Genomic DNA, 26,988 nt, shown 5'->3' with positions numbered 1-26,988 from the left:
GTAGGATAGGAGTCTTCTTTAAGACGTTTGCATCATTTAAATGTTTTATTGCGAAGTGTCTAATCACCGTACTGTAAGTCTCAGTTTGCCTTGAACGACCCTTGTCAATATATATAAACCATAATATTTATTTTAAAATGTCTGGAACATCTGTAGAGATTAAGAATAAATCCATCAGGCTGTTCAGCACGACACAGTAGCGATTACTTTTGTGTCCTGTTAGAAAAAGCGCCGTGTTTGAAGATAAATTTACCTTTTCAATAATATATGACGAGAACAAAAGGGAGCGATTTTCCACACGGAGATAAGCGACAAAGGTCGTTTCGATCAGCGGATCTCGTTTATCGTGTAATATGGTTCCAGACATAGTATGCTCTGTAAAGTGCCCTTGCATTTTTATATCAGGGTAACTGATCTAACCTTTTCTAACCAAGAAGATGAACATAATCACGAGACTGTGTTCCTCAGCATGGCTACAAAAATAATTTTAATCAAAGGAGATCTCACAGAGCACAGATTGTACCATGCATCTGATTTGCAACAGACTGTAAGGAAAAGGTTGAGATGAAAAATCCATAGGGTTCGGAAAATCTGTTCAACCAGCACTTACACTAGTTTTGGGAGTCAAAAAGTAGAGAGAGGGGAAAAGACCAAAAAAAAAAACCCACACCCTGCCTACACAGACATTTTTTTTCTCTCTCTTTTTTTTTAAAGAGCCTTCTGTTTGCAGAGCGAGTAGAACCAGTTCCCTGGTATAAAGCAGTGCCTCCTTATCAGTCCCATTAGCTGCCTGAGGGGCTTGGGTAAACAGACCTGATGGAGGCAAGTAAACTGTAATGCTCCTGCACTGGAACAGTGTGCACATAAGACACATGGAACCGAGTCAGCATCACATGGTGTCCACAACTGAATAAACAAAACACATACAGTAAGTCCTCAAATTACAAACATCTGAGTTATCAATTTTTACAGATACGACTGCCCCGCAGTATTTCGAAACTTTGTTCGTAAACGCGAACAAATCATGAAAGAACATTACAAAAAAAATTGAAACTAAAACAAATGACAATTATATACAATATTTTAAGTAAGTGAATATATACAATGTCTAAAGTCTGGTATATTGTGTGTGTGTGTGTGTGTGTGTGTGTGTGTGTGTGTGTGTGTGTGTGTGCAGGAGAAATGAATTGGTTTCACCCTTTTCAATAAATTAGTCCAGGAGCATGATGATAGAAAATGTCAGTCCTGTAAAGCCACCTTGATAGTGAATGATCCTGATTTCAAAAAATCCTCAATAAGACAGAGTCACAGTCCAATACAGTGGAAAACAGCTATGAGACAAAACGGCGTCCAGGATTCCCCTCACGATTTTGAAGGCACAGAGACAACATGGTTACATTTGACATGTGTAAGATTAATATTCTTTGGGCGCAGTTACGGTTAGTGTGGGGAAAGGGGACAGAGATTTAGTTAAGTGAATTGGTATGTTTTACGTTGCATATTCATGTCAAAGGCGTACAAGACTCACTTTGTCTCAACAACAAATCTGTCTTACAAAAATGCACCCCTCAGGGACTATCTTTACTTGTATACAACTCTACATCGCTACGAAGTAATATCGCTAATCATTTTTCTTCTTAGAGATAGTGCATGTTTAAAACCCCAGTGTTTTCCAACGCTTGTCCATGCACTTTCCAAGTTTTACCGCACCCACTTCTATTCAGTAAAGGTTCTTAATAAGCTGATTAGATAAATTAGGCGTGCTAGCCTAATTTATCTAATCAGCTTATTAAAAACCTTTGCTGAGAAAACAAGAAAACCTGCAGGGAGGACAGGGAGTACTCCTGAGCCAGGACTGGAAAGCACTTTCCTAAACCTATATGAAAAAATGGCATAAATTACAGTCTTTTGGATTTTCTAGTTTAATAAATATCTGTCATGGCAAGTTTTTGATTTGAGCAGCGAATCATGACAATCTCAATGACAAAAGAAAGTACAGAAATCTCTGTATGTTGCAGCTCGACTTAAACAGGTAACAGTTTGTTTCGCTTTTACTTGCCATCACTTTCCAACTTCCAGATGTACACAAGATGAAACCTTAATGCTGTGCAAACACTGGGAGCTATGTAAATCAGGTTGTTTTAGCCAGCAGGTATTCCCACTCTCAAGTTTCCTCACCCATATTTGCTGTTATTGATGTTGATAGTGAGCAACACCAGCAATCTAAAGAACAGCCATCACATCACACCACACAGACAAAAAAACGTTTTCCTAACTAAAAAATAAAAATTCTCGGAAATGTTTGTGTATACATAGGCCCTCAGAATGCAATGCTATTTACAGTATCTGAACAACCCTAAAGCAAATATTCCGGACACTTCGAAGTGTTTAATATAAACAAATAAAACAGAAAAGTCAGCTGGAGTTATTGTTCCCACCATGAACCTGATTATGTTTCTATGTAGGCGTGTTCTTACACAAAACATTTTATTCCTCCAATACCTCAGTCATTTACTGCATTAGTTAAAGAACACATCAGATGATTTTTTTTTATCTCTCTCTCTCCTCTCTCTCTCTTCAGGTAACACATACACACTTGTTACCTGAAGTCCTACAGGCAGAAAATAAACTAGAAATTAGAAAATAAACATTAGTGATGATGAATAGGAAATTGCAAAACCCAAAGATTAACCTCAAGCGGCTATACTTCTTATTTACAAAAAAAAAAAAAAAAAAAACACTAAAAGTATTTAGTAAACACAAATGCTGTGCAACTTGTGCCGTTGATTGGTTTGTATCTACATATTTGCATATGAAAGCAAATGGAAAAGCAATACTCTCATAAAATAAAATGTTAGGTTTTGTGGAAGATGCAAGCAGTTTTTATTTTCAATCAAAGCTGTTTTTTACAAAAAATTATTTTAAAAGTGTGAATCAATTCTAAACCTACAAACAAAAGATTGCTTATATTGTATAAACAACTGAATCTCCAGCTCTAGAAGCTACATATAATAGTCGAGAAGATTGTGGGAAAAGCCTAACTTTTTTTTTCACTTAAAACAAGCTAATAATAACAACAGCAAACAATTATACACTTGTTTTAAAAATACAAGGGCTGTACAATTAACACCGGGACTTAAATACCGACAAACATTTACAGAAAACATCAAGCATAGACTCCTAGCCACAGCAAAACATTTGAATGATGCAACGTTTTAAAGTTCTGTCTGTGAGATCTGCACACACACCATCATTCAGATTACAGGAACTCGGCTACGAGTTATTGCCATGTCCCTTGTACAGTCCCAACCTCCTTCCAAGCCACTTCGACACATTTGGGCCATTAAAGGAGTTCCTGGGAGGCCAGAGTTTCAATCGTGAAGCAGGCAGTCCGATCATGGCTCAGGTGTACATCTTGATGGTATTCAAGCACTAGTGAAACCCTGGGATAAGAAGTGCATGAGTGTAGCAGGGGAGTTTAGTTCCTATAAACTATTCTTTTGATAGTGTTTGCTCTCATAACTGTTCTGTTATTCTGCACAATTAAAATTCCATGTGAACACGTGCTCTTTTACTGTAGAAACGGCAGCATATTAAAACAAATGCACTGATACAATCCTGTGATTTGTCTTTCTGTTTTTTTAATTGACCAACATCTCCTGACCAATCGGAAACCAGCTTTCATCAGCGATGTGGTGTAAAAGAAATAGTCTACATAACATCTTGTATGAGCAATACCCCACTTCCTATCTGCTTTGTGTTTTTTAAGCACTTGCCTTTTTCTAAAAAACATTTGGCACAAAACAGAACAAACTACATATCTTTATTACAATATTAATCTAGTACAAAATAATAACAGGCCACTTTTTCTCTTTTTTTACTTAAACACTTAAATGCTTCATCACCTAAAGCTGTAATTGCATCAAGTCACAATTTTGGTGTTTGATTCGTTCTCAGCTTACTTAAGTCCCAGAGGCAATCACATTGACAAATTAATGCAACAAATATAATTAGTTATCCATCCTAAACGTAGACATAATAAAATAAAAAGATTTCATTTTGTCCCCAGGCTCTAGAGTTCTATATCAGTCCATAAAACAAATAAAATAAATTGACAAATCTAAACTCTGCACTATAAACCACTTCATAATCGCGGGCCCGCCGTGGTTCTGACGCAATATGACGTCATTAGCTAAAGTGGCTTGGGCAGAGCCCAACTGAAATAGAGGGGTATGATGTAAAGACATGGAAAATGTGACACAGATAATAACATCCACCTACCAACAAATGCAACATAATACGAGGGTCTACTGATTCCCTATTGAAAGATCTACTATAACCTATGGCATGACTGTCGCTTCGGCGTCATGTGATACAGCACGCTATGAATTGGTGTAGTAGTAACATATCGCTAATCAGACTATGCCAGAAGTGCTACCGTAGCCTGCTACACCCACTAGGAGTTGTAAATCCTAGGTAGACTTTAACGTTCATTCATTGTCTCAGGCTTGAAGGTCATATTCTAAAAAAATTTATGTATTAAAAAACTATTCCAGCCCAGTAGGTGGTGGTATTGGGTAGGGCTGCAACAACTAATCGATAAAATCGATAATTATCGATAATGAAATTCATTGTCAACGATTGCCGTTATCGATTAGTTGGGCTGCTCACGTCACCTCATGAGCAATAGTGATTAGTTAAATGGCGCTATTTTAGATTAGCTTAATTTACACGGTGCGAATAACAGTGGAATATTACATTTAGTGATTGTTGTGGTTTTCAGCGAATGCAAATAACAGTACATTTGTGACTATTAGCTTTTTGCATTTCTACATTTTTTTTTATAGTCCACTACAAAGTTAACTTGTAATTTACTGCAGTTTTACATATGCATACATTATTTTATTTTACAAAATTACATTATTTTAGCTGTTTATATCTTATCAACTGAATATATCAGTGTATTTTTTTAACTATATATATACATACACACACACACACATACACACTGTATATACTACATTTCATTAAGGTTTAAAATGTCAAATTGAAGATTATTAAACTCTATATGTGGCTTTTGCATTTTTAAAAGTTTACTTTTATACATAAATAATACCCTAATTTATGTTTTTTTTAACATAGTTATAAGCAAAATATCAAATTAAAGAAGCGGTTAGGTTTTATCCGATTAATCGAAAACATAATCGCCCAACTAATCAATTATCAAAATAATCGTTAGTTGCAGCCCTAGTATTGGGTCAACTGTCCATAAACTCAAAAGTAGAAAGAGAAGAAGCAATAATTTGGTATTAAATTGAACTGATCAACAAAAGATTAAAGTCTCTGTGGGGATTTAGTAACCCGTACAACTTCCTCAAAAAGTTCAGTCCATTAGCTCAACGGTTAAGATGCAGCACTATGCATTAGAAGGTTATGGGTTTAATCCCCTGCAAGATCAAGCTGCTGGGTCCTTAAACAAGGCCAAAAAAAAAAAAAAAAGGCTCAAATACATCATCATCCATTACAAACAGAATCAAGAAATCATTTTATAATGGCTTTGTGGTACACCTGTTCATTTTGATAAGTCATCCCTACAACCAAAAATATTGTTGCTCCGGTATTTATTAAATTTCTAATGCACATATTAATCCTGAATTTTAACTGATCGATCTATTCTTCCTTCAGGAATAAGACGCAAGCTGGGTGCTCCAGATAACAAGCGCTTATTAATAATGAACAAACACTGAATTATTTATGCGCTTCTTCACTAGCTTGTTTACATTATTATTTTTTTTTTTGGACATTTTGGCAAGTAGTGGTAATGCTGAAGCAACACCTGGAGGAAGAATCGCCAAACATTGTTTAATACAAATTCGGTATATTAAACGGAATATTTATTTTATTTTATTTTTTTATAGTCTCTAGGGTGCAGGCTCACGCAATCAGTGGCTCTCCCATGAGTATAGACGGGAGCACAATGGAAACGAAGATTACGCTGAGTCATAAAACACTGCTGAATTAATCAGTCTAATCGAAGAGGCGTCTGCGCTATGGGAGAACGGAGTGCTTCGGGTCTCTCAGAATGCAGGTTACTCAAGACGACAAACAAGGAGCGGCTGAGCGATAGCAGATCAAACCCTGCCACTTTATGATATTAATGGGTCTGTCAAACTGGGTGTGTGTTTATTTGAATGGAGTTTAAACAGCTTAGAGAACTGTTCACAAGCAAATCGAACATACGCTACGCCGCTGTAGAAATACACGTAGACCGAATGAATTAAATACTCTTTAGAGGCTTGTTGCCAAGCTGCCTGGAAATCTATTGTGAGCTGCTGTACACGGCAAACACCGACTAACTGACCTGAAAAAGGATACAAGTAGTATGAAGTCAGAACAAACTGGTTCTCGATACAGGCAGCTATGTGGAAAGAATGTTATTGATGCATATGTGCGGAATAGCATAGGTGGGAGAAATGGCATCCATAACTATGATAAAATGATATTACAGTAAAGCCTTGGATTGCAAGTAACTTGGTCTGCAAGTGTTTTGCAATACAAGGAAAATTTTTTAAATAAATTTTATCTTGATAAACGAGTGAGGTCTTGGTGCGCATGCGTCGCTCGCATAATCAACAACTGTGCGCACGTGTACTGTTTACTATAACATGACCATGTGCATGAAAAGCATTTTTTTATTTATTTTGTGACTAAGTTTAGTGACTGTTCATTAACTGTACTGCAAAAAAAAAAAAAAAAAAAAAAAAGTTTAAAAGACCATCAGTGTGGGAGATCAACCTGTTTAACGACAATGCAACAACATCCTCAAAAGGAGGCAAAAGCAAAGGTCATTAGAGAGGTTCCTTGTTTAAGAAGTTTGCTAACAGAGACTCTCAGAGAAAAATTATTCTGTTAGTGTTCATGTGTCTGTTAGAGAGAAAGTCGTCCTACACAGTAGCACCCCCACACACACACCTCCTCCTTTCTCATTTTACTACAGCCACGATTCTTTTCAAAGGTAAAGTGCAGGTTAATTTGTTTTATTTTTACTTTAAATTATTCATATAAAAATTATTAATACAAAATATTAGTTTCCATTATTTCTTATGGGGAAATTAGCTTTTACACACACACACACACAAGAGTGCTTTGGATTACGTGCACGCTTTCGAAAGAAATTGTGCTCGCAACCCAAGGTTTAACTGTAAAATATAAAAACAAACTATTATTTTCTTGAAGTGTGTATAGATTTTTTTGTCTGACTCTGTATGAGACTTGTCTATTAAAACAAAAACTAAGCGCATTTAAATTTGGAAGTAAAACTCACCTCCTGGGGTGGGACACACATGCTTAAAATGCCTACGAAAACATTTAATTGGCTGATCATAAGGTTTATGAATTGTTAATGAGTCAGGCACAGACATGGACAAAAATAGTCACAGAGGTGCACCTGTTAAATAGGATTTCTCCAGGACCTTGTTCAAATTAAAACCCATTCGAATAGGGCTTGAGAGGTAAACCGGGGTATTTGAGAGGATGAAACTTTAACCAGTGAGCTACCTCTGCCCTACTGTTGACACGGCACTGTAAATAAAATTTGTAATTCTTCGACTGCTGTGTAACCATGCTGTTGGAATTTTGATACAGCTGCTGGGTGTGCTCACAAATCAGCCAAACAAGAAATTACACCAAGGGCAGTGCACCAAAGAGACTCGTACTGTATGACATATTTATGTTTTCATGTTAAAGAATTAATTATGACCGCACAATATTAAACAAAGCAAATTTAGTTAAAATCCTCAACTTAGGCAGCAAGGCTGGGAATCTTAAAACACCCCCTGATTACCACTGAAGCAGTTGTTAGGGCTTATGGCCTTTATTAGCTTCCTGAGTAATTACACTCTTCAGAGAAACTACCAGAAAGTGGTGTTAAGATCACAATCTAAGTACATTTCCAAACCTTTGGCATGCCACTGTCTCAGGGTGTTAAATAATCCTGACATGCAGGTTTGCTTTTTGCCACATTACCCTTGCTGCACGCTTCTACACATTATATGCAAGTGAACATAAACCAGACTTTGTAAAACCACTTGCTCGGTTTAACCGAGTAGCTGTTTGCATTTTGCGCTCTTTGCGATAAGAAAATATCTGGTCATTTGCCAGCACTAGAACAAGCCTTCATTACAAATATGATTTGCTCTGGAGGTTGGCTTCAGTTTGTTCTTGTGCAAGGAAGGAAGGTGACAAAAAGAAGAAAAAAAAAGGAGTCCAGATACAAAGTTTTAGCCAGGGGTAGTAACTATTACTGGCAATTTGCCCTGATCTGGGTGGGAATAGAAGAGGGCACCAAAGGAAAATACTAATAAACCAAACACACTAAATCCAAAATAGCATTTCATTGCTGTATTTAAATTGATGCCTATACAATTGTCTCCAATTGAAGAAAATCAGTAGAACCACTGTATATTGAACCCTTTGAGTAAATTTTTGAGTTCCGTACTCTACATTCCACACGATTTGTTTTTTTTGGTCTTTTAATCAGAGGTCAGAAATGACGCATTACAAACTTCTATTCGAATGCAGCCTTAGCTCGTCATGGCTTTCATTCAGGCTCTGCAAAAAAATACATTTAATTTCATGTTGATTTCTGGTATTGATAGCGATCTGAAGAGGCTCCAATAGGTTTTCAGACACTACTACAAGTAGTATTGAATCTACAGGTCAGGAAGTAGGGCTGGACCTAATCTGACTCTACCTATAATCCTGACCCCTGACAACAGTGGCATGAAAAAGTAATTTAACCGGTTCCAATTTCCTGGTTTTCTGCATAAATTGGTCTTGAAATATGATATGATTTTCAACAACAAACAAAAACAAATAAAAAGTCAGATATAAATAAACATTGTTTCCAAGCTTAATCTAAATCTTCATTAAACATGCCCATCACCCTACAAAGTAATGGTGCAAAAAAGTAACCTAGTAAAAGCGTGTGGTAAAAACTTTGGCAGGGACAACCTCAAGCAAACACTTCCTTACTTGTGGACTAGACCTGCACAAGGTTCAGGAAGTATTTTGGACTATTATTCCTTACAGAACTGCCTTGGCTCTGTCTGTTGTGAACAGCTCTCTCATGAATCTCCATGGAGCGGAAGTCTGGTTTCAGGCTGGGCCGCTGATTTTGTGTCTCTGAAGCCATTATCTAGTGGATTTATTTCTGTGTTTAGGGTCATCGTCCTGCTGCACCACCTCAGCTCCTTCTGAGGTTCAAGACAGCCACCCTGACATTACCCTGAAGGATGCATTGATAAATTTTAGAAATTCATTGCCAAGCTGTCCAGGTCCAGAGCCAGTAAAGCCGCCCTAATATCATGATGCCTTCTTCACCTTAAGAAACGGCACAATCAAACTTTTTACCCATGTACATGTGGAACGTCTGCAAGTTCTACAAGTCAGTTCTCCACCTTACATCAGAGTTGCGATGATGTTTTCATGTTGGTATGCAGTTCTATTTTTGTCATATGTTGTCCTTTGTGTTCTTTGCCAACAATTCCATCTTTATTTCATCTGTCCAAGTCTACAGCAAACTTCAGATGTTTCCTGTTCAACATTTTTACATATGACTCATGAATAGAGATGTTATCCAGCTTCTGTGAATCCTTTAAGACCTTTTTTTTTTTTTTATATATACTTCACTTAGCATTCAGCTTGGTGCCTTTGGAGTGATATTGCCTGGATGCCCTTGTGTATGGAGAGTAACCACCTTACCAAATCATTTTGATTAGACTGATGGATATTTAAACTTTTTGAGATGACTTTGAGAGGACAATTTCCAGCTATACGCACATCAAACTACTTTTGATTGCACATCTTCTAAAATCTTTTTTTTATAATGCATAAGTGAAATAGCACACTGAAACTATTTGAGTGTTTTTTTATAAGTCGAGTTATCTCAAAACCACATTTCCATTATTATTATTATTTCATTGAGTTGACTTCAGGTTTGATAACATCTGACTCTAGTTTGCATTTGGTGACACCAGAAGCCTAGTGTTTCACTGATGAACATATTCAATAAACACATTAAAGATTATGACTGTTTTATCGGCTTAAAAATATTTTTTTGTTTATACTGACTCAGATCACATTTCATGACCAGCTGAAAATAAGGAATTTGCTCGCCACTGTATCCTATCTGAAGCTGGTGTCTTCACTCTCTGGACTTTTGTTCTAATAATGACCAGCTAAGAGGAAATAGATCAGGTCAGAGTCCACCCCCGGGACTTTTATTCCAACTCCACCCAGCTAGTAACACCTAGATCAAGTAGCACCCTTGCAGTTTTGGTTCTCCAAGAAAAATAACCGAATGCAGTAACCTATTATAGTAAATCCAGCACGGTCAAGGACCATATCCACTTCTCACACATGACCATCCTATTCCTGAGAGTTTTTCAGGTATTATTCATTTGAAGTCTTATATATTAGCAATTCCCAAATTCTTTGGCACCAATAGCTGACATTTTTCTATTTTTATGTGTACTCCTTTTGCACATAATAGCTAAGTGTATTGCCTCCAAGTCTAAATCTGTACACATCACAGCTGTACAGCTGGTTAGCATGCATCATTAAACAGATTGCCCAAAATAACCCGTACACACACTAGCATTGTCGCAGCAGATAGCTGAAGCTCTTAAGACTGCAGCAGATCAGAGATAAACTGCCAAAGTGCAGGATGGATACGGAGCGGGAAAATCAATGAACTGGGAAGGTGGAAGCGAAACGAGAATGATAGATTTGCTGCTTCGGAAACAATGCGTTTTGTTAATACACGGACTGATATTAGATGTTGAAGCAGAGGACCAGAAAGGTGCAGCGTGATGAGGGTGCGCAATGTGTCATTCTGTCGTTATGCATCAGTGATTGATGAGGGCATCGACGATGTACACACCAAGTTGAATATAGGTATCGTGTGGGATAAAATATTGGCGTCAACAAAAATGAACACACACACTATACCATGACAACAAACAGCATACTTTTTATTTTGTTTATATGACAAAATGTAAAGTTAAATATAGTTTATAGAGACGGAGAATGGATTAATTCTTTTTATATGGGTTCTGGTGGAAAACCTGAATCAGTGTACGACCAAATCAGGTTACGAACAGAACGTAGGAACAAATGGTGTTCGTGAGCTGAGGTTTAGGATTTAGAATTTCTCCATCATGATAAACAGAGCTTTCAACTTTGGGTTAATACAAGAAAAAAACAACTTTGAGGTTAACCTTAGTTAACCTCAAAGTCTGTATTGATCTTGGTCTGATGAATTTATAAGACCGAGGCTGTGAAACCTGGTAATTAGTCTAAAAAAAATGTGGATGCAGTGCTGGTCCCAAGCCAAGATGAATTAAAAAAAAAAAAAAAAAAGATCAGGGTGTCCGCTGTGGCAGGAGTAGCCGAAAGAACATCAAGACTGAATGTATGTACCGAACAAGAAGTTTTTCTACAATGCCACTATGATTATCTACCTCGCTGAACTTATTGTTCAGTAATGAGCTCTGCAGGGTGTGACCGCTATACTGTACAGTTCATGTATAACTAATGAAAATAGTGTCATGAAAAATTGGCTTGTATAGTTAATGCTTAATAAAGCTATAGTGTACAGAGTGTAGTGTAGGCGAAAGAATCAACCAAACTGGAAATTGACTGGACAATCCTCATTCTGACTGTATATATGTAATGTGAAGACGTAATATCAGCATGTGTTTTGAAAGAGGACAGAGATTGATCTAGGTAACTTCGCTTGGTTCACATTATGCAAAAGTAACTTAAAACTGATTATTTTATATTCAAAGTTATTTAAATGCAAGAATGTTTACTTCAATCTTTGTCAGTATAAGTGCAGCTAAAATACAATTAAAATAAAGGGCTCGGCATCTCCAAATCAGCACTGCTCTGCAGTACACTCATAGAACAATACATACTGACCCTTACTACAGTTGTGAAACCTCCCATGTAGTTGTGAAAATCACTAGGGTGGTGTGACACGAAACGGGTGTGATACGACATGCAGCAGAGTTACCATTAATGCCAAAATTTAATCTGATCCTACAATAGAGCGCTGAAGCGCTTTATTCAGGTTTATTAAGAAACGGCACAATTAAACTTTTTATTCATGTACATCTACATATAACGTGGAACATCTGCAAGTTCTACAAGTCAGTTCCTGTTATCACCTACGTAATCGCAGCTAGAAACAATTGCTCCTTCAACAGCTTCTTCTTTTTTCTCCGCCTTCAAATGAGTGAGAGAATTATAATTAAACACACATTTGCCATATAGTTCAAAAATATAACGTGCTCCATCTTTAAAACTGTCTGAACACTAAAGACGCCTTCCATAAAAATAAAATTATAATCAAAAGGTGACCTATGCAAAGCTCAATATTTGGTCGTTTTGACAAAAAAAAATAATAAATACAAGCCAATAAAATTTTTCTCCTTATGTGACGTCATAAGAAGAGCCCCTTCCTCCAGTTTGTTGCTCGCCTCTGCTGTTCTTTAGAGGGGGCATGATGTTTACAAGAGAGACTGGAATGGCACATTTGGAAGAGGAGCAAAACAGTGGGAGTTTAAAGTTTTTTATTTTTTAAAAATGCATTATCTGAAGACTGAAAACACAAATTTTTGGGGAGCTTTGCGACCTGGGTTAACTTTTTAAGAATTGTAATCACTAAAATAAATGCAGCTTTAACGTTAAAAGTGTCATTCAGAATAATGATCTACATTATAATTCCACCACAATAGGTTTTCAATTTGAAAGCGAAAACTTTTGATCTTCTACTCAGAATACAGGGAGTTGAACAAAAAAGTAAAACTCATAATAAAAAGAGTGGTTATGTTTTTATAAGATGTTAATTTAACATTCACGGCAGCCGTCTCGATTGTAAGAACTTTGTAAGCGCCATGTTTGTTTGTGAAGTTTATCAGTATTGGGAAGTTTAGAAAAAGGAAGAGATTGTTCTGGTTCCTTAATAAAATGACAAGCCATGTTTTTAAGAAGATAAAGAGATAAGAAAGAAAGAGTCTTGTAAAGGTAATGATTGTTTAGCATAGCTTTGACATGGGTAAAAACAGGAACCAACTTGAACATTCCACAACATTAAATTGAACTTCAAACCAGCCTGTTGAAACTTTTCCTGTAATGTATAGTTTTTAAATACATTACTGTCTACGACCCCTGTATGGAAATACCCCACTTCAGAAAGGTTAGCGCCAAACCATGTGCCATGACAACACCACCTCAGATGTTTATTATTCTATAACAGCACAAAGTATTGTGTGCCATTTCCTTCACCTCTTAGGCTGCTCTCACAGTAAGTATGATTGCGTGCATGCAGGCCGTGCCCGGGTACTATTGATCCTCCCTCTTAACCAGGCCAGGAGTAGCTCAGTGGTTAAAAAATGTTAAAGACTATGTATCAGAGGGTCATGGGTTTAAACCTCAGCACCAATAAGCTGCAACAAACTACTGGGCCCTTGAGCCTCAACTGCTTGGATGTATAATCAGATAAACGTTAGTCGCTCGGAAAAAGGTCGTCTGCCAAACGCCATTAATGTAAATCGGTCAGGAGTGACCTTCTCGAGTGCCTGCCTACTTAATTTATGGCTCTGTAGTTCACAGGCAGAGATTGGCGCGTACTGCATGAATACAGACATTTTGGAGGACACAGACCGCGTTGATTTCACGAACTAAGCTACTAGGCCCATGTTCAGGTACAGCTGGCTTTCATATTTGATCCATGCCGTGGACAAGTACTAGGGTGGCACGCTGATCCATGCATATTATATCCATGCTGATCCAAGTATATTTGTCAATCCTTTTTAAAAATCTGTCCAGGAGAACATAACCATCAGTATATATGCTGCATATAAAAAAAATAGTAATGCAAGAAATGCCTAAAATGCTCAGATTTTTAAGGGTTATGTGCTCTGACAAACAGTGCCATCTTTGTACACCAAAGAGTGCTTAGTTCTTATTTTTATAACTTAACGTTAATTTTTATAACTTTGTCTTACTCTTCACACAAGGATAGATGAAGGGGAGCATTAGCAGGTTGGATTTCTCAAATGTAAAAAGATATCACTCCTTCCCTCATCTTCTATACCGCTTTACCCTGTATTCAGAGACGCGTGGACCTGGAGCCCATCCCAGGAGGCTTAGGGCACAAGGCAGGGTACACCCTGGACGGGGTGCCAATCCACCGCAGGGCACACACACTACGGGCAAGTTGGAAACGCCAATTAGCCTAACCTGCATATCTTTGGACTGTGGAAGGAAACCCGGAGGAAACCCACCTAGCACAAGGAGAACATGCAAACTCCATGCACAAAGATGAAAACTGAGCCTGGCTGAGAATCAAACCCGGACCCTGAAGGTGCAAGGCGACAGTGCTAACCACTACATCGTCCCTCCAAAAAGATATAAAATAAAACAAATTATTGTGTTAACAGTCATATGTGTTTGTTGTTTTTGAATGTAGTAGACTACCTTCATGCCGGCAGGTTCAGCTGACTACAGGAGTGTTCACACTACGCAAACGGTACCAAAATTTGGAGGCAAGCATACCAAAATCCATGCCTGGACCCATGACGGGAAAATACCCATAGGATTTTTGTCTAAACGAGGTTTGAACCCAAGCTCAAATTAGTGTCTCAAATGTGGGTTTCCACGGAGTGTAAAAAAAAAAATTTTTTTTTGAAAAGTTGAACATGACAGATGGGCAGAATTCTAGCTTAACATCCAACTTCTGCAGATTCACCAGGATCCTGAACAGGACCGAATGCTTACTAGGGATAAAATCCAATTTATAAACAGCTACAGAGTAAAAACCAAACTCACCTAGCTTCATCAGGGACGCCAGTAGGATCCAGAGGAATATGATGAAATAATATTCAACCTTTTCATAGTCAAACGACAACACTGGGAAAGCCTTTTTGGTGTAATTCTTCTGATGACCCGCTCCATGATCTTGGTTCTTAACATCACTGCTCGGGTTCTCGTGGGATGATTGAGGGGAACTCCCATGCACCGAGACCATCATCATCACCACCACCATCATCATAATCATCACTGCCAGCAAGTTCATCCTTAATGTCCGGTGCACTGGTGATGATGCCATGGTGGACTGGTGTGTTTACAAACCCGGCACAAGCTTCAGGAAAATATACTACACAGCATCTTGAGAGACAGGAATGTTTTAGCCAAGGCTACTTCCTAGTTTCCTGACACCACAGGCAGCTAGCTGGAATGCTAAGCTAACACGCTCTTTAGAGGTATGTAAACCATAAAAAAAAAAAAAGAAAGAACTGGAGTTTAGCTTTGTCACTTAGCTAGCAGGCTAGCATTCTGTCAAAGAATATAAAGTGCTAATGCTAACCTGGCTGTTTTGTTAAACTGACGTTAAGACTCAAACATTACACCGGGAAACACGGATACGAGTTCACACACACACACACACACACACACACACACTCTCTCTCTCTCTCTAAATTACTCTCTCTTACACACACCCGCGCGCGCTTATAGAAATAGAAAGGACGTTCACAATGTCAGCATCCGAAGCTCGCTTGCGCGTGAGCCGGATTTGAATTTTTGAATTTTAGCGCGTGACTCTTCTCCATGCGCGCGAGCGAATATATCTATACCGTATTTAATAAAAAACACACGACTTTTCTGAGACTTTCCACCCCGATGTTGCTCACACGCGCGTACACTCTCTGCCTTAAGAAATTAAATTATCCCTTGTTGATGCGGAGGTGGTGGTGGGTTCTTCCGTTCCTTTCGCGTGCCAAAGCGCTACCGTTTAACGGCCGCCTCATGCGCACGGACTGAGCAGTTCGCGCTTGCGGTGCGCGTGGATGCTGCGGATTAAATATCAGCTCCACAAAAACACACCCATTTGCGTAATAGACCTGGGAAAGCAAAAGGGGAAATGCTGTAAAATTCTGGGACCGCAGCGACATCTAGTGGCGCGGAGGGAGTCGAGTTAGCAGTGACTCGGCTCTGGCGTGGTGCCAATCGATCTACTGTACAGCATATATATATCTAAATAAATAAAGAAAAAGGTTTGTCTGTGCATTGGTCAGAACTCGCTCTTTCAATTTTATCATTACGTTTCATACATTGGAGGACCAAAACCAGTCTTAAAAAAAGAAAAAATCTGTCTGTCCAGTCAGTGACAGCATCGCCCAACCTCGAGTACCTGGAGGAAACTTCATGCATACTTCATGTAGGTTAGAGGGGAGGTTCAGAACCCCAACCCTGGAGGTCTGTGTACTAACCATTAGCCACTGAGCCACCATGCTTCACTTAGGCCAGAGATCTCCCATGAACAAGAAGAAGACAAGAAGATTCAAGGTTCTCCTGGGAGATTATTGGATGTTCCCAAAGCAACTCTGCGATATAATCAGTCCGGCTGGTCTTGGGTCTTATCCAGGGTCTTCAGATAGTTGAATGTGCCTGATAAAGCTCTATGAAGAGTCATGTAAGATGGCTGAATGGTTAATTTTTTCTATTTTGCCTCCTAACCAGCCCCACAACGTCTTAACCTCACACCTCTTTAATTGTTGGAGCAGTAACTCTAATCCAAGGCTTTCCTGCATTGCTAAATTAAAAGAATCAGCCAGACATCTCTATTCCCAACCATAGAATCTTGCTTCTTGTTGAGTTTCCCCAAACATTCCAGACATAGGATCTGTGGTTTTGCTATAAGGTCCTGGGTATGCCATCCAGTTTGATGTCCCTGATCAAACCAAATCCAAAGTGCTACTTGGATCTGACAGAGGGCATCCATGTGCAATGTCTGGATGAGTTTTACCAGCATTTACCCATTGAAGCCAATCCTGGTGGTAGTATCCAAAGGTGAGTGTTTAGTGACTGGGCCATCCATGTGTCCCAGTCAGGTTCAGTCGAAAAAGACGATTTTGAGGGACCTGTAAAACGAAGGAAAGTCATTCAACAAGCATGTGATGGACAGTAAGGAAATCTTTCACACTTAAGAAGCAAACAAACATGGCGTGTCAAAAATGTCCGACCTAGTCAAGCCCAGCTGGAAAACTGTTTATGGTTCATTTTGTTTTTAACAATTGCTTAAACATTTTGAAGGGCCAAGGAGCTGAATCAAATGGCAGGCTGGCTGAAACAAATGAAAAGATTCAGCAGATATAATAAGGAAGGGTTGACCGAATACACTACGTCCTGTTCTCTTTCTCCACTCTTCCCTTAAATGCTGCCAGTAATAGAATAACTGCCGTCCCTCTTAAATCCTTCACTCCTTACCCAAGGCCACTACAGAACGCTGGAAATCTGCAATGCAGCTTGGACCTCAGCCATGACTCTGCATGTTTTTTTTTTGTTGTACTTTCTCATATGTTTAAATGCTATTTTAAGCACCATCCTGAAACAATTACTGTATTAGCATAATAGAACCAGCTGTTTCACATAAGCACTAAGTCTGCCCTATCAGTTTGAAACATCTCTTAAGAGATGTGTGTAAGGTGACACGCTAAATACGTGTAAAATTTTATTTATTATTATAATTTAAATATCTGGTGCTTGGTTATTTATTGACCTTGTATGATCATTCAAACGTTCCATACACTTGAATTTCAAACATGCGGAGCTCAAACTGCTCTTAATTTTGCCTCGGGCGGATGTGCTCTTCCAGAGCAATGCTTCGCTGTGAAACTAAAGTTCTTCTACTAAAGTTTATGTAAATGTTTTAGTTGATTATATATGTCATGGCATAACAGCACTCACAGCTGTGACCTTAACCTGAAATTATGTTAATAATGTAACCTGGGGCCGCAGACAGTTCCAAATAAGAGACAAACACATCTGTCATTTGTCTGTCTTGCACCGCTATGTTAAGGACTGTTATTTGTTAACTATATATAGATGGTGGAATATATAGAACGTACTCAAGCTTTTCTCCCTTAAACTGGTTAAAAATGCCACAGCATTTTATATGAATAATGAATTTATATCGATGCTTTAATACTAGACAGAAAAAGTGATATTAAAAAGAAAAAGTCTTACACAGTATCAGGTAACAATTTTGCTTAGATGGTTATCTATATTTCATTTATTATTGGTATCAGTAATTAACAATACTACAGTACTATATTTAAAAATGTATTGAATGTTTCAAAAAGAACACTTGTAGCACTCGTGCAATTTTCCAGTCACCTAATCATGTGGGGATCAAAGCGATGTAGAAATTCACACTTCTGAATTAGAGGAAATTGCTGTTTCAGGAAGATCCAGTATGCAGGAGTTCTACAGGTGACAATGTGTTTTTTTATGACAAATGGTCAGAGGAGACAGGTAGGTCCACACTGACAGGAAGGCTATGGTAACTCAAATTACCACTCTTTACAACCGTGGTGAGCAGAAAAGCATCTCAGGAAGCATAACGTTCTTTTATTCTTACATCACATCCATGTTTGATGGAGCTATACAACATTTTTCACATAATCCTAATAATGCCAGGCACCAGATGGGTTTACACCCTGGCACACAAATTTGTGCACTTCTTATATCATCGTACACATGCAAAACCTGTTCTATAGAATGTCTATAGAACTTAATAGAAATTTATTTAGATTTTTTTTTTAATTAATACTTTAAAATTCCTGTTCTCAGTTCTATAGATCTCTACTAGACCTGCAATAGGACTACAGAACTGCTCCTATGGTATTCTACAGAACTTATTTAAAACTCTGGGGTTTCCATTTCTATAGAACCTTTTCAACAGAATTGAATTTCTATAGAAAATCTTCCTTCAGATCTCAGTTACCAAAGTTCTGTAAGATTTGTATTTATTTACTTCTATGATTGAGATTCTAAAGAATATTGAAAACTTCTGGAAGGTCACACAACAACTCCACTTTTAAAATTTAGGGGAACAAAAGTGTGACCAAATCTCTGTCATCATAACATTTCGGGAATATGGTGTAGTTCTGTTTATGTTCAGAAGCTGTGAAAGTTTTGGGTGAGACAAACTACCATTATATACTATAAGATCAGTAACAGATCTACAACCCTGAAGCAGTTTAAATTTAGAGGTCCTGCTCAAGAGCCTAACACTAAACAGAGATTTGAACCCACAATCTTCAAGTCACTAGGAACCTCAACTTCTAAACACAGATATTGTGTTGTAATATTATCATCATCAGTGCGCAACCGTCTCAACATTTAGAAGCCTGGAATTAAACCTACTGTATTTTCCATACATGATGTAAGCACAACATGATGTCGAATATACACTATAGACATGGATGTTAGGGACTTCCTAATGATTAGTCTGATCTCTTGTTCAGTACACATGACTGGCATGTTTGGGTTTTTCTTTATAATGATGTTTTCCTATTTGAGAAGGCTAAATTAAACCTTCTACTGAGAATGTAGCACGCCCTTTCGGTAGTTAACCAAAGCCACAGACATGATGTATTTTCAGTTGGATAATACTTAGCAATTAGTACGTCTTGGGTTTAAACATTAGCTACTGCTAGTCACTATTAAAAAGTTGGAAACTCATGAACAGCACCATAAAATGTCCCAATTAAATCATAGGTACCAATTTATTATTAGGGACAACAATAAGTTAAAATCACTATATTACAGTTTGGCTCATTACTTCCAGAAAGTTCATATTTCCATAGAAGATTCAGTTAAACATTTTTTTTTTAAAATCTTTTATTTTTGACAGTATAGTCATGTTTGGTGTCTAACATTTCTCACTTTGGCGGCACAGTGGCTTAATGGCTAGCAGTGTTGCCTTGCACCTCCATGGTCCGGGTTCTTTGCCAGCCTAAGGTCCGAGTTCTCCCTGTGTTTGGTGGGTTTCTTCCCACAGTTAGATTATGTAGATATGCAGGTCAGGTTAATTGGCGTTTCCAAATTGCCTGTAGTGTGCGTGAATGCGCGTGTCCCACCACAGTTGTAAAAATAGGAGTAAACAGATTGGTCACCATTGGTCTCCATGGTCCCTAGCTGGACTACAGAGACTCTTAGATGGATGGATGAATTTCTTACTCCCCTTTGCTCTAAAGCTATAAGGCTAATTGTACTAAAATAAAAAGAAAGTGTTGCAATTTTAGGTGTTTCCTAATTGTTGTTAATGTATGCCTCATAAAAAAATATGTGTCATATTTTTCACTAAAAGTTTAGCAATTTCAAAAATTTTAAAGTTCAAGCAAATGTCTTGCTCTACTTATTGTATAGTTGTTTCTATCTATCTATCTATCTATCTATCTATCTATCTATCTATCTATCTATCTATCTATCTATCTATCCATCCATCCATCCATCCATCCATCCATCCATCCATCCATAAATCCATCCATACATATATATATACTTCATCAAACCCAAAGGAAATTTCAGACATCCAGTAGCAAAGGATAGTAACTAAACAGGCTTGTAGTTGCAATTGCATCATTTACAGCACTCAGCCAAAAACACAAACCACACACATGTGGGAGATGACCCTTGCTTCTACAGGAGAGACCCATGTTTCTAAGAAAATTACTAAGAAAGGTCAAACGTACACTACCAGTTTTTCCAGGGTTGGGACAGACCTTCTAATTCCATGGTCTTTCTTGATTTTTATTTTTTTCTACATTGTAAAACATTGCCGAAGGTGTCCAAAATCTTCAATAATCTTTTCTGAACAGTTGATGTTGAGATGTATCTATCTGTAAAGACTTCATAATGGCGCTAATCTGAGGTGATGTTTGTTAAATTCTAAATGAACTTCTCCTCTGCAGCAGAAGTAAGTTTTGGTCTTGCTTTCCTGGGAAAGTCTTCATGAGAACCAGTTTCATCATGGTGCTTAAGGGCTTTCGCAAACACACTTGACAATACTGTTCTTGCATGGACGGTTCGACTACAGATGACCTTCATGTCTTAAAATAACACATTAACATAGCTCAACATCAATCAATCACTTGAACATGTGTGGCTAAACATTTCAAGGTGCTCAGTTTAGTGGACTATAAATTAAAGACACGGGGTCTGAGTTTAACAGTAATCATATGGCAATGGACATCATCCAGGATTTTACCTTATCCCAAACAGACTCTCCTGGATCTACTCAAACAAGGAAATTACCCCTGTGGTGGATGTGTCCATAGCTATAATAATCGAGGAATAAATTAATTTAGACATCCAAGAATGTTTTTTTTTTCTCTTGTGAGGGGATTATTACTTGCAACATGTATTAAAATATATATATAATTTAAATGTCCATGGGACAAAATCAATGTTATTTAAATCACCCATCCCCTTAAGCAGAGAATTAATGAACATGAGAGCTCCAGAACACACACACTGTGGCCTGTCCAAGGAGTTTTTTTGGATCCACATTCCACTTGGAATACTGCAACCACTGGGTCTATAAGTGCTTTTTTAGGAATAAACTACAATGGATAGTAGCTGATATGTTGTATGATGGCTAATGTCTAATGTTTTACATTGCATCTACTGTAGTCTATTGTTGCATATTAGGTAAATTCTGTTTCTTCATTGTCTCTACAAACACAGCGTTGTTTATGCCTCAATTGTGGTCATGGGCTGAAAGCTTGCATAGAATATATTTAAAAGATTTTTGACCAGATTGATTGTGTTTGTTCCTTAACACAATCAATCTTGCATTATAATAAGTCTTGCATTATAATAAGATATTATATAGGTTGAAAAGAAATAGGCTATAAATAGGCTTTTTTTTAAATATTGGTATAATGAGAAATATTAGAAAAAGAGTATATTTAAGACGTTTCTTACATTCTTATGGTATGTCCCTATAAGACATGAGGTCATTTTTTTTAGGGCAAATCAATTAGCAAAGATACATATAGTGTTTAATAAGTTAATAAGCTATTAAGTCAAAGAGAGAGATTTAATCTCACGCAAAAAGTGTTAGACATATTAGATAACAATTGGATCATCCATCCATTCATTTATTCATCTTCTATCCCGCTTATCCTGTACAGGCTGATCCCAGGAAACTTTGGGTACGAGACCCTGTGGCGGGAATCGAACCCTTGAACCTGGAGGTGCGAGACCTCAGTGTTAGATTGCTAAATTGCAGAATATTATGTTTCGGATATCGAAGACGTTATATGGGCTGATACTAAATGCTTGCAGTAAATGTTTCTTTAATATTCGTGTTAGAGTAATTTTCATAACGCAGACTAGGGATGTCTAATAATCGAAATGAAATGAGGCACTGTACTCTATTAGGATAAAAAATAGAAATATTATGCAATAATAGTTGTGGTAAAATTGTGATAGCACTTCTTAGGGAATCAAACCCAGCCCCTTGAGGTTGAACAAAATCTGAGTTAATTGATATTACCCTGTCCTGCCAAAATCCCAGGTCATTTGATACTGGTAATAATGGATGATGCATAAATATCATTTTACTTTAAATTAAACTTGTTCATTCAGACAGGTTTAAACCGCAGCTTTATTTTAAAATAAAAAAAAGAGATTATGTCTGTAGCTTTGTAATATCACCTGAATAAAGTAAAAATTTGGGCATGTGTTTTCAGAAAATCACTGATGTTAAACTTGGCTGAGGACTAAGTGAATGTTCCTGAATACTTTCCTTTAATCCCCTTTACACCCCATTCACTGTTATTCAAACTTCAAAGAAAAAGATTTGTCTTCAACATCGACTCGTCCAAGTTATTTTTGGCCTCTGCTGATGACGGACGACAGGATGGATGCATTACAGGCCTCCCAAAGCAGACTCCTTCCAATCATAAGTTAAACCACAGGTAGTGATTATTATATACAGTAAATGGAGGTTCAGTGACGGAGAGTACAAACTGGATGTTCTATTTCTGCCCCACTTTAGGTAATTGTGTTGGACTAGGTACCCTTTCAGAGCATGTGAATGTACAGTACTATGTAATATCATTTCCATTTGGAGTTCACCTTACATGTAATGTCAATAGTATGAATGGCACTTTAAAGCAAAGACTCGGTTTTAAACCTTATTTACACAATGTTCCTCTTGTGTCGATGAGCCATGATACTGTAGATGTTGGCTAGATTTCAAGATGGTATGCTTTGAAAATCAAAGATGTTATATGGGCTAAAAGGAAATATGTACCTTAGGCAGAAATGTTTCTTCAATATTCATGTTAGAATAATTTCCATACAGCAAACTGGCGACATCTGATAATGGAAATTAAATGAGGTCTGTACTCTATTAGAACTAAAATGGAAATATTCCCAAAGAACCAACCCTTGTCACTTGGGGTTGCACAGGTCAGTGCACAAGTAGTGCCCATGCAAGCATTAGAAAGACATTTAACATAAAAAATAAACCTGTGCCAAATCAATATAGCACACACTAATAAATACATCATTCATCTTCTTCTGCAAAGTTAAAGGTCCAGCATAATCCTTCTAGGTGTTAACAATGCCCTGGACAGTTTTTAACCCACTTCTTAGCATGTTCTCCCCGTGGGTGATGGGTTTCCTCTGGGTATTTTGGCTTTCTCCCCACAGTCCTAATACCTGCAGATTAGGCTAATTAGGCTAAAGTTCCAAATTGTTCATTGTGTGCATGTATGTACTGCCATACTGCAGATTGGCACCCCGTCGCCACAGCACATACAAGGTTTTACTTTTCCTGTTTGGGTCATTGCAGCAGATTTCAATGCAAGACACCCTACGAGACCACCCATCTCCCATGCTACAGTTAGCAAACTGCTAATAACTGCTTTATAACTCATGAAATAAGTTTGATGTGTCACATGACCTTCTTCCTATTGAAAAAACAGAGAAGATGTCGGATCCAAAATGGCCGACTTCAAAATGGCCACCCCACCCATCTTAAAAAGTGCCACAAACAGGAAGTTAATATCACTTTCTACTGTAACTCCATGATGGTTCCTGATTTTTATTGTTGAAGGCGTCCAAAAATATGCATTACTCTCCTTTGAACAGTTAATGGTGAGATGTTTCTGCTACTTCAGCTCTGTAAAGACTTCATAACGCCTCTAATCAGAGGTGCTGTTAATTGGTCATTTTTCAGGCTGATAACTCTAAATGAACTTCTCGTCTGCAGCAGAGGTAGGTTTTGGTCTCGCCCTCCTGGGATGGCCTTTATGAGAGCCAGTTTCATTATGGTGCTTGACGGATTTTGCAAATGCACTTGACAATACTGTTCGTGCAAGAAATATTACAGAAAGGCTGACCTCTGTGTCTTAAAATAACAACTAACTGGTGTTTCTGTTGTTGTTACGTAATTACCTGATTCCATATGTGTTATTTTATAGTTTTGAAATCCCTAGTATTGTTGTAGAATGTAGAAAATAAATCACTAAACAAAAACAAAGAAATTTGCAAGAGTTGGTAGTGTGTGTGTGTGTGTGTGTGTGTATATAGATATAGATATAGTTTTCACCAGGAGGTGGCGCTGTGTACCAGGGTTCCACTGCACAGACACCAAAAGGTTTGTGGTTTTAGTAAATATCATATTGCATTGTTGTATAGATGTTTTGCTTATGTATTTAATAACAGTTAATCAGTCAGACAGAAAATAATTGTGTGATTGGAGCATTATTCCATTACCAGCTGGTAAACTGGCTTCTAACGAGACATAAAAATGTACACACAACCACACTGTAGTCTGTAGTCAGCTTCTGAGGTAATAATAGATTTGTGGTTGTTTTCTGCCAGGTAAGAGTTTCCAGTGTGTGTGTGTGTGTGTGTGTGTGTGTGTTGTAGGCAGACCCCAGGGTGAGCCATAACTCCTGACTTGAGTTAATGAAAGGTGTGCTTTCTTAGCGTCGTAGGCCCGGACACATCTGGTGGCGGAGGAGAGGAGAGCAGAATAGAGGAGTGGAGAGGGGGAAGTACTTCTTTGTAGTTCAAACAGGGAGGTAAAGATATAATCATGAGCTATTGCAGCCTGTTATGAATGATATATCTCCACTAAAGAAGTAAACATCTGTATATGTCCTCCTTCTGGACATGGGTAATCTACAGTACAAGATACTGGCTCCTAGGTTTCAATCAATTTTACAAACATCCCCTAGATGGCGTTTGTTCAGTGTTTCTACTACTTCTAACAAAACGTCCACTCAAGGCCAAACACGCAAGCGGAACCTTGGCCTTACTGTGGGTCTGGGTATAAATATCCACACGCAGCTCAGTTTTCACGGCAGTGGTTAGCACTGTCGCCTTGCACCTCCAGGTTCCGGGTTCGACTCAAGCCTTGGGTCTGTGTGCATGGGGTTTGCGTGTATATGCACATTAGACTAATTGGCATTCCCAAATTGCCGTAGTGCTTGTGCCCTGTGATGGATTGCCACCCCATCCCTGCCTTAGTCTCCTGGAATAGGCTCCAGACCCCCGCGACCCTATACACAAGTGTTTATATCTAGGTTTTTACAGCATATTAATAATTTTATTTAGCAGAGAGCATGTAAAATACGTTTGGGGCCTGACTATCTCTTATCCGTCTGCACTGTCTGGGCAGGTGAAAAAATGAAAACATTACATAGCTAAGAAGTACAGAATCATACTTTTCAACCCAATTTCCAACTCCTTAAAGTACTCAAAGTGCTCCTGGGTGTGTCAAAGTAACCCTAAACATAATCATACATATTGGAGCTTCCTTTTCTTTTATTACTGAAAATTACTCCACACAAATGTTGTGCATTGTGGCTTAGTGGTTAGCTCTGTGGACTTGCCCTTCCACGGTCCGGGTTCGATTCCCGCCTCGGGTCTGTGTGCATGGAGTTTGCATGTACTCCCTGTGCTTGGTGGGTTCCCTCTAGGTACAGTACTTCAGTTTCCTCCCACAGTCCAAAGAAATGCAGATCAGGCTAACTGGCATTTCCAAATTGCCTGTGTGTGCCCTGAGGTAGGTTGGTTCCCCACCAGTCCTCTGGGATGCATATGAAAGACATTCAAGTCAAACCTTTTTTTTTTTTGTAAAAAGTTCTCGCAGTACGCCAGAGCCATGATCGGACTGTCTGCTTAACGTCTGAAACACTGGCCTTCCAGGAACCCCTTTGATGTCTCAAACATGTGGAATTTAGATGCATAATTGGCTTCTTAACTAGCAAGGGAAGGATAGAACCAAACCTAACACCACTTGGCTTTTATTTTCAGGCTCGTCTGAAATCAGTAGTCTATTAGAATCGGCCCAGAACCGATCGCTGCAGTAAAGGAGGGAATCATCTCTACATCTGTTCTGGTACATTAGGAAGCATTCAGCATTCCAGTAATCAGCATCAACACAAGTGCATGTAACATGTCAAAGGCCTTTACTTTAAACATTTGCTGTAATTTATACTTTTAAATACAGTTTGGTTTATTTATTATTTCATAATATAATCATTATTTAATAATTATTCATGTTTATACATTTAATTTTATTTAAGTCATGACTTGTCAGTGTTACTTCTTCTTTGTCTTTCGGCTGTTCCCTTTCAGGGGTCGCCACAGCGAATCATCTGCCTCCATCTAACCCTATCTTCTGCATCCTCTTCTCTCACACCTTCAACTAACTTCATGTCCTCTCTCACTGCATCCATAAATCTTCTCTTTGGTCTTCCTTTAGACCTCCTGCCTGGAAGTTCCAACCCCAGCATCCTTCTACTGATATATTCACAATCTCTCCTCTGAACATGCCCAAACCACCTCAATCTGGCCTCTCTGTCTTTATCTTCAAAACATCTAACATGGATTGTCCCTCTGATGAACTCATTCTTGATCCTATCCATCCTTGTCACTCCCAAGGAGAACCTCAACATCTTCAGCTCCAGTACCTCCAACTCTACCTCCTGTCTTTTCTTCAGCGCCACTGTCTCTAAGCCGTAGAGCATCGCTGGTCTCACCACTGTCCTGTACACCTTTCATTTCATTCTCGCTGATACTCTTTTATCGCACAACACACCTGATACT

General features: G+C 38.2%; 1 protein-coding gene across 1 annotated transcript in view; it reads right to left on the bottom strand.

The window, feature by feature from the left end:
• slc9a1a (solute carrier family 9 member A1a) overlaps positions 1–15,973 on the bottom strand; it is a 48,438-nt gene extending 32,465 nt beyond the window's left edge. Inside the window, exon 1 of the mRNA XM_053487711.1 lies at positions 14,896–15,973. Within this exon, the coding sequence (XP_053343686.1) occupies positions 14,896–15,175 (280 nt within the window). The 5' untranslated portion in view covers positions 15,176–15,973. The remainder of the gene's footprint in view (positions 1–14,895) is intronic.
• Positions 15,974–26,988: the final 11,015 nt, after the last annotated feature.

Source organism: Clarias gariepinus, chromosome 26, assembly GCF_024256425.1.
Source record: "Clarias gariepinus isolate MV-2021 ecotype Netherlands chromosome 26, CGAR_prim_01v2, whole genome shotgun sequence".
NCBI lineage: Eukaryota > Metazoa > Chordata > Actinopteri > Siluriformes > Clariidae > Clarias > Clarias gariepinus.
This window is presented reverse-complemented; position numbering and strand designations above follow the sequence as displayed.